This window comes from Glossina fuscipes, unplaced genomic scaffold (assembly GCF_014805625.2).
Source record: "Glossina fuscipes isolate IAEA_lab_2018 unplaced genomic scaffold, Yale_Gfus_2 28, whole genome shotgun sequence".
Classification (NCBI taxonomy): domain Eukaryota; kingdom Metazoa; phylum Arthropoda; class Insecta; order Diptera; family Glossinidae; genus Glossina; species Glossina fuscipes.
The window spans coordinates 1,482,974-1,492,721 of NW_023998423.1; the positions used below are offsets into that span (position 1 = coordinate 1,482,974).

General features: G+C 34.4%; 1 protein-coding gene across 6 annotated transcripts in view; it reads right to left on the reverse strand.

Annotated features, from left to right (window-relative positions):
- LOC119636199 (protein kinase 4) overlaps positions 1 to 4,740 on the reverse strand; it is a 70,117-nt gene extending 65,377 nt beyond the window's left edge. For 5 of the 6 annotated variants that reach the window (XM_038031425.1, XM_038031423.1, XM_038031426.1 and 2 more), the window contains exon 1: positions 3,937 to 4,739. In XM_038031425.1, the coding sequence (XP_037887353.1) occupies positions 3,937 to 4,156 (220 nt within the window). In that variant the 5' untranslated portion in view covers positions 4,157 to 4,739. Of the gene's footprint in view, positions 1 to 3,936 lie in introns of all 6 variants that reach the window. The other variant, XM_038031428.1, reaches the window with a different exon arrangement.
- Positions 4,741 to 9,748: the final 5,008 nt, after the last annotated feature.

Below are 9,748 nucleotides of genomic sequence, written 5' to 3' on the forward strand. Positions count from 1 at the left end.
GAACAGAGTGCTTTAGAGCACTTGACCTTTTTGCTCTGCCATTATATCGGCCGTTGATTGTTGTTCTTATTGTTGTCGTCATTACTTTCCATTTAATTATCACACCATGGCCAACGTGTAAAACGTGCTGTGCTCTTATTGCTCTTCTAGTTCGTTAAAAAACTGCATGTTGCACCCACTATGAATACTGTAGCATTTCTTAGCCACCCTACGTAGACCGTAGCGGTCGACTAATGCCGAAATTTGATAAAAGCGGTTATAGCCTTGCATTAACGAACATGTCTTCTTGATTATTGCGGTTATTCCAGTTTAGGTAGTCGTGTAAACTTTGGCATTTTAAATCTCTATAAATTAACTATTGTTTCAAATTATTTAATGCAGCAAGCTTTCCTGATAGTACCTGATAGCTGTTTCTCAATCTCTTACGTTGAGTAGAGCAAAGGTACCTTACTAGCCTTTTTACTACACTGCAATGTTTAAATTATTCCAAGTCGTATGGTAAACTTAGGTAAAGAGATCTGCCTTCATGTGCACTTTGTTGCTTGCAGCAAATGTATTGGATTACATGAAACTTTTCACAAAAGCTTCTTCTTCTTTTCTGCTTTATTATCTTCAGCGGTTTTCATTATATTACATTGCAGATTATTAAATGCATACAAATACCTGTATCTTAAACCGTTCACAATGCGTTCCGAAAATAAGGGGAATTTTTATTTTAAATCGCTATACCAAATTTACCGAAATATCTCATGTGTAGGTTGGACACATGACCATGTAGGTGGCAGACGGACAGACAAGCTGAAATCTGTATAATAAAAGATGGACCTATCTCAAATCATGCTGGCTGTAGCATATATCCTCAAAGCCTAATATGTACTGTTAGACAACTATCCCATAAGTGTTGTAGGGTAAAAAAAGCCTTTGTTGACATTCGAAGTGCATATATTTGCAAAGCAATACACACTCTTATTTTTTGAACAGAGTATTACACTCTTGATCAACGCGAATAGCTTAACTAATATTTCATTGGCTGTCTATCTGGCCATCCGTTAAAGTGCCCATTAGGGCCTCAATAGTTTGTGTATAATATTAATGGTACGGCGTATAACTGACATGGCTGTCTGTGTATGTGTTTGCTGTAGTTTTGTTGAAATTTGTTGTTTGCGTACCACAGTGAAATATCGTAAATATATCTGCACAATAAACAATAAATCATAATAAACTTTCTCTTCGTAGCTACTTAGCGCATTGTAAAATTCTACGTCAGAACATTTCCAATTCGTTTACACACCAAAAGCATTTTTCAACATCGTAGGGAGAGAAGTGTTTCCTCTTTGTGCTCAAAATTTTTAGAAATTAAAAAATCGATTAATCGCTGCATTGTGTTGAATCTATAGACGCCCTTGATTACAGCAAATCATAGGCCATCTTCAACAAATTAAATTGTCACAACACTGTCAAATCACTTAAACCACATCTCATGTTTCTTAAAGTTATATAAGAGATTTTTCATTAAGGGTTTTTTGAAATTCTAATTCCCATATTTATTGTGTGGCTTCACGTGTAAAAATATCCAGCACAATTTGAAGTTTCACCACGCATTGATTCACCTTTCCTAAACGTTTAAAAGTTATTAAAAAAGTCTACCGAAGTAGCAGATCACTCATGGCTGCAGAGCCTTGCGCCGCTATCACCGTTTCTCTATTCAGGCCGCCGCCATCAACTTGGCGAACAGATTTTTATCTTTGACGGCTCCATCAAAGCTTACATCTCTACCGAGAAACCACAAACTTTAGGACATTTGGAAGCAAATATTCGTCAGACTATTGCAGACGGAACCCAACTAATGCTGGGCAGAGTGATTACCTATTGGATGCATAGTGGGCACCAGTGTGCTAAAAGCCGACGTTTTACCGAGCGCCAAGGCTTCAAAAGAAAGCACAATTTACTTTGTCTTTTTTCAAATTTAAAAAGTATCATTCTGAACGAGTAACACTCTTAATGGAAGATCCTTTACATATAGAATAGAACCAGACAATAAGTCTTATACGATTACTTACATAATCAAGAATATGTTTCAATTGGTAAGAGACGTCCACTTGAGCGGCCGAGTAGATAAAATGTCTCGGCTGAAAACTATAACCATGTTTCAATAGAGCCGATGGCCTTAGACGCTGGTAACTTAACACTTCAGTCTTAGAATTTATCCCTCCACTATCTATAGCCTTCTTTATCTGCTCTTAGCTTCTAATTATAGCCTGCACAGCTTGCGCTGCATTACTGGAGTAAGAACCATTTAAAAGAAAGTATACCTTGCATGATGCGTGATACGAATGCATTCATTATGATCAGCGCTTTATCTCTTTTCCTTACATATTAGGAATTATATCATATCAGTGGGATGTCAGTATATTCCAACTTTTGTGCGATTTTATTACAATACGGATTGGCTGAAGTAGATTCTTAGATCTTAGGCTGCCCACTATTTGGAGCATAGGATAAAGTTATTCTTTGTAAAGTAAAGAATGATATCATCTTCCGATAGATAGCAAAAGAATTGTTGTATTTGATGTTATCTGGCATTCTTTCTTGGTAAAGAAGTAATATCTAACTCCTAACGAGTTCTTCGGGTTACCCACTTCTACTAGAAATGAATTTTAAAATTTTTTTCTTTGCGAATTATTTCTATTAAATTTTTATATGCTACACTATTTGTGGTACAAAGGTGTATTAAGTTTGTATAGACGTTGGGTGCAGTGTTTTACTTGTTTCTGGCAGAAAGGTCAATGGCGTCAGTCTTAAAGAAAGTATATCTTAAGAGCCAATGTTCTAAGACAAGCAGGCCGATGCACGTATGAAGTCAAAGAACGTTAATCAAAAATATATATATGTATATATGTACCTCAAACATTATCTGGCATGTGATCCTAGGTGTAAGAGAATGTTACGTCAAATAATTATATGTGAGTTTTGATTATATTTGCGTGAGTCATTTAGCGGGTGCTAGAAAATATTTGTACCAATTTTTGAATGAGCATGTCTTCTAGAAGGTACGTTGCAGTTTTTTGAAACTTCAATCACAGGAGGCTTTGTAGCAAGAGACACGGACAAACGAATGAACTTAGACGGATGGAGTTAACTGAACTCGGCTGATTAACAATCGCATTTATCTTGTGGAAAACACGTATATGCTTGAAAGCGGATAAATAAATCTAACCGACGTCAAACAAAGTTTTATACATATTTTCAATGTATGAATACACCTGCTTTTTCACTTTGAGCTACAAGATGGCGAATTCATGAAACTGAATTGGCAATATCGGCTACAATAATAAAGATAACATGATACATTTTTCGCGTGTGGATCGCTTACGTTCCATAAGTGATGCGGGCTGTAGATCAGGAAACTATTTCTTGTTACCTCAGCTCCAGATTAATATTATCTTAGAAGAGGAAAACCGGGCAGATGGACTCCCAAAAAATTTGCATAGAATTATGGCTTGCTGTTACGCGGGGGGTAGGCAAGATTTCGTTCAGACTTGAATATCAGATCCATAAGTACTTTTGTTGTACGCAGTACATCTTGATTTTAGATTTATATTCATTATGCTTAATACGCCGCTGTCTACGAACGTATGCACGTATAGCATAGCATATACTTACATACATTTTATGAATAAAATGTTTTGAATTTGTCCAAGCAAAGGATATCTAACGTTTTTCGCTAGCCAATATAATCGTCTTACTTGCTTTACATCTGATATCTGAATCAAAAGGAGATTGGCATGCGAAAATAATTATGAGAATATGCGCATATTGTGTTCGTATAGACACATATAAGCATAATTATAACGAGCACACCTGTACTTTTTCCCTTTTTCAACCTTCCCTTACAACTCCTTCTAAGGGCCTTAACTAAATTGTGTGAGTACTTACCAGCCAGGCAGGCATTTACTACCAGTATTATGATGAATACAAGCATAGTGACTGTTAATATCCTGTTGTGTATTACACTTTTATTCCGACTCGGGTTCGGGTGCTTGTTGATATGATTGCTGTTGCTGTTGCTGTTGCTTTTTCTGTTGTTACTGGGTGTCTCCTTAATACCGTAGATTATTAGCAATTTATTCATTATACATATTTGCTTCGCATTCATAGATTGATTGATTTTCTTTGTTAGAGATTTGTTTGGCTGCTATGGTTGATTGTTAAGTAATTTAACTCTTGATCGAATGATTGATGAGCTCATCATGCATTATATGTTGAAATGTCTTTTTTAATTTATTTATTTATATATATTTTTTTTCCGTTTTCAAGTGTGCGTTAATGTTGTTAAGAGACGAACTTAAAATTATGAGAGAAAATTCAGTCTTCTGTGTTTTCTTTTGCATGAAATTGTTCCCACAAATTTCTTGGTTGTTCCTGTTCCTGTTGCTGCTATTGCCGGAGGAGGATTGTAATGTAAATAAACCTTGTGTTATAAGAAATCCTCAAGAATTGTTTATTGTTACTTAATACCCTTTTGTATGAAATTTCTTAAAGAGTTTCAACTGTTGCTGTTTTTGTTGTTGTTATTATTACGATTATCACACATATTAAGTTTTCTTAGTTTTCAAAGCTTTGGTTCATTTATTTATTTAACTGACTTGCTTACCATTTCCATGCCGCAAAGAACAAACAAAATCTTATGATTGTTGTTGCTTTTGTTTGTTGTTGCTTTTGTTTGTTGTTGCTTTCATGTTTGCTTTTATTTCACTGCTGCTTTTCTTATTGGTGTTGTTGTAATTGTTTTTGTTCTTTAAAGTTTCAGGAACTTTGAAGCAAACATGTTTCTAATTGACTGCATGCAAAAGCGTTGTTTCGGTTCAGTTCAGTAACTAAATCTATGGTTTTTCTGGTTGCTAGGCATTGAATTGTTCAATGAGTCCTTGAGCTGTTGCTGTATGAACTTTTCCATGTACACTGGTTATTATATAATATTTTGTGGATTAAATTTTCTCCTTTCAGAGAGCTTACATACATAAATACAAATTCTTTGCATAAGCTTCTCTTGTTTTCCTTTCTTGGTTTGGCTTTGCAAGCAACGCAAGTGGATTAAATCATTTTTTATTTATTCATTCATTTTTTGCTTAACTATTTAAATACACTTTAAGTCGTTGTTGTTGTTGTTGTTGCTATAGTTGATTATTCTGATTTTATTCTGGTTAGATATATATATGTTATATATTTTATATATATATATATACATATATAAATAACAATCAAGCATTTCAACAGAGTGCTAAAGTATTTAAAAACTAAATGTATATATATATATATATATATATATATATATAAAAATTTGTATATGTGTATGTATATATGCAGGTATATGCATATCTATTGCATTTTTGGAAGCCCCTTGAACGCTATGTTGAAATGCATGACTCTTGACCGCCGTGCTGTCTTTATTTCTCGTTGTTTTCCTGTTAAGTAAAACTTTCATTATTAAATTTGTTAACACTGGAATTTAATCCTGAACACACACGCTCACACACACAACACAACACGCACATAAGCCGCCCACACCTATACACCATAAGCGTAAATATACGAAAACTAAAGAGCAGATTGTTAAGTCACGATGTTCGAGATGAAATTGAATTTTTCTTTACATTTATTTCTTAAAAACGTGTTTTCGTGGGGTTTATTATTTATTTTGTTTGTGGCGTAATGTGTTTGTGTTTGTATTTGGTTTTCCCTTTTTTTTTTTATGAGCAAGTACAATATTTACATTTCCCGTCAATTTCGCAGAGGCATAATAAACGTATTTTCCGTTAACCTAATAAAAGCCAGAAATACTTGAGATTGCTTTAATTTTCTATATATGTTGTTGCTACCGTTCTCTTTCATTTTGTTTGTTTGTTTGCGATTGTAAATTAAAATTTGTTTATATTTTTCAGTTTCCGTCGATTCAAAATTTAATCCACCATCGTCAAGCTGTTCAACTCGTAAACAATTTTAATTAAATCTATTTATCTTATTCTTCTCATACCCATCGCCGAAGCATGAGGGTTTGCTCGTTTTGTCCTAACGTCTGCAACACCCAAAAAGAATCTTCAAATACCCCATAAGATATATATATACATATATATACATATATATATATATATATATATATATATAAACATACGTATATTCGCGATCAGATGAAACCATCGACTTCAAGTTTGGCCGGAACATTGGAAGTTTCTACGTGCAGGTTGGTATTAAAAATGGACGAAATTGGTCAGAGTATATGTCCTCAGTGGAGCGTAAAGTGAACACAATTCCGTTTCCCTGAGCAAAAATTTGTGCTGCTTTTGCTCATTACTTACAAATTAGAAAAGACGTAGGTAGATCTGAAATTTCCACAATTACTTTGCGGGCTCTACTAGCTACATGCAAAGCTGGGGAAAATTGGCCACGCCCCCGCAAAATTATAAATGATTAAATTTTCTTTTTTTTACTATTTTGAGGCTTTATTCTTGTTAATCATAAAGTAAACAAGACAGAATATTTCCGTATATTCCTGAAATGAAGATATATTATTATCTGCCTACATATGCGTCAATTCTAAAATAAGTACAATGGACACCGTGACGTGGTAGATTAATTTTTCTTAACAATAAAAATACACCATATCGCAGCCAGCTTTTCATGACCATAAATAAAAGCATGGGGCGCTGACGATTTAAATGGTGACGGGCATAAGAGACTCGATCCCAGATGGGTATAACTTGCTTACTCATTTCCTTTAATTTCTTTTTTTTCATTTCTTATATGTTTTCACTAATTTTTTATATGCAGAAAGTAGGAGACAGCACGTGTTCCAATAAGAAGCTAGATTTTGTGCATGCATTGGCTATAAGTGTCTTGGCTGGATTGAAATATATTTTGCTTGTGTCTGAAAAAAAAAATATTTGTCTCGGAGAGAATTAAAATGGCCATGATGGTTATCTTGGTTGGAAATATTATACGCTGGTTGAAAAGAAACTGGGCTAATTGAAGAGATATTAAAAGATCACTTAGGAATCTTTGTATGTACTGCGCCAGAGCAACTTAATACTGTCACTTCTAGTGGGGAATACCAAGGCTACCAATTGAATACCTGGACTCTTTAAAGAAATTGTCTTGTACACAACTACGTTCCCTTGTTGTAAACAAGTGTGTTCGAAGCATTGATTTAATATGTCAGCAGATAATTGATAATTATCAAGTAATCGTATATTCACTACAACGCCTTACTCAGCTTTCAACATAGTACCGGTAGCCAGGGAGATAGGAAAAACGATTGTCGAGTTAGTGCTAGTGGGTTGAAATCTGCAGCGGTACAGCAGAAAGTAGATCCTCTATAACTTAGCAGATTCTTTCCGTCTTGTATAATAGACGACGAGTTCACTAGCAGCTAAATTGTCTCGTAAACAATGTGTCTTGATAAATGTTTATGCATTTCTCTCACTCCTCCCTCTCTCTCTTCCTCTCTGTGTTGGGATAAGATATCTATTATTCCACGACCGTAAGCACTGTTATAATGGAGTATCTTCAGCTGTGTGCTGTATAAGTAAATTTATTTATTTGGGCTTTGAGCGATTTAAGTGTTCGTATAACCTAAGAGACTTCTACAACAATGGTTTACGTAACAAGGTACGAGTCTACCATTTTATAAAGACTCTGTTGTGTAAATTCGTAATCATCACCGTTTCGTAAACATTGGGAACATGTCCTGGTCGATTGCTAGTGTAGAAGAATAAGAAAAACTTGGGATGATGTTGAAAGACGAGCAAAAGAAGCCTTCACGCTGTTTCCTTCCTAGCATATTGAAGCATTTTGCTCCAATAAACACTTTCTAAGATATTAGATCAAAGCCACTGATTTCTCTCACATTTTCAAAAACTCTTTCCGGCTTACTCGGGTCCGCCGACTTCTTATAACAATATATTCCCAATACTTTTTTGATAGTTGAAATTTTTGCTTTTCATTAATTGAACTTAACGAAAATTTCATTTTCTGTACTCTATTTTTCTGCTTTCTATATTTATTACAATTCTATTTTTATTGCAATCATTACCGGAGGTGTTTTATTCTTGCCATCGCTGAATATTATATCATAACATCAATCAACGTTCATTGTATTTATTTAGTTGTATTTATTATTACATCATTCGATAAAATATTGATAATAAATTTCTATTGCTAATCAACAGAGTAGAATTCTAAATGTGGGCGTGTCAATCGATTGCAATCATTTTTAAAACGGCCTTTTGGTCGAACTTAACATATATTTACACCAAGTTAATGCCATTAGTTCTTTTGGGCTAGGAAGTTACCGCCTTTTTATAGGCGGATCAGATTTTTTTAGCGATCTTTTGTGATGTCCTCCAAAATTTGTACAAAGAGCGATAGAACATTATCCACATAGCAGGATTGAAAATAAGTTTTTGCGCGACCAAGTTTAGATTAATCTTTTGCCCTCTGTCTTCTAAGCCCCGTTGAGGAATGTTATAAATATCGAAGTTAAAACGCTTGTCTTTAATAATACCGTGTAAGTGTCGGTACTTTCTTTTATTGAAGTAAGGAATTCCTTATTCTTAGATGTTCGTATGTTGAAGACTAATCTGTGAACCGATTCAACTTATTTTTCCTCTTACCGTGGCATCAATAAAAAAAAAATACATAAAGTTAAATCTGTTATCCTAGTTAGAGTGTTCAGACTGTAACTATCAATTCGCAATCCAAGCGTACAAACGTATCAAACTCGACTAAGTGGATTATGTTAATCACGCTAATCAAGAATTCACATAGTTTTTGCTCGAATGATAAAAACATACGACACAATTAATAAAATCGTTTAGGGAGTTGAGTAGAAAAGATACAGCTTGTATCCTATTAATTATCAGTAAGCTGCAATGCATATTACGTTCAACGCTTTGCAAATTCTTCTTACAAATTTTTTCAGTAGATCGAACTAGAATTAATAGGTGGCCCAAATACTTCGACCAAAACCAATCAGGAAAGGCAATGTATAGGTAATCTCATAAAATAGCTCAGGCTATAATTAGCGAGACGACTAGTGCGACGCGAAAGCTTTGCCCCTAGGAAACCAATTTTAAACTAAACTTTCCACTCCTAGTAACCCCACCATGAGCCCGCCTGCTGTTTCTTCTTGTTAAGTTCAAGTTGCAAATTCCTATTGAATAGAAAACTTTTGAAGTTTTGGCCTAAGGTTGTCTCTATCCCCCCGGTACCAAGTCCGTAAAATAGCCAAATCGACGTGATGATAAGCCCATATTTACCAAATTTAGTTATGATACGTTATGATGTATAATGTTGGATGAATGTTAGCTCTATCTTCCAAACATATTTTTGACCATCCAATGTTCGGTTTACAATTATCGCGCAATTATTTAAATAGAACATTGTAAGTGTATCAACGGCATTTTCGATCTAAGAAAAATAAAAAAATTGGCTCCAAGACGACTAAATCATTCCCTTCGACTGGGAAAAACATATTCGAGTGGTCGTTCTATTTGTGGCCCTTACAGTTAACTATCAAAGATACCAAAATTCCATTGTAAGTGGATGGCGCTAAAGGGGGTAAATGTTCAGAAATTGTGGCCTACTTATCTATAGCAAATATTGAAAATATTTTATATCTCCAATCCAAATCCTTATATCTCCGAAGTGCTTTGCATGTTATATTTAAGGTAATGAATAAATTATAAATAAA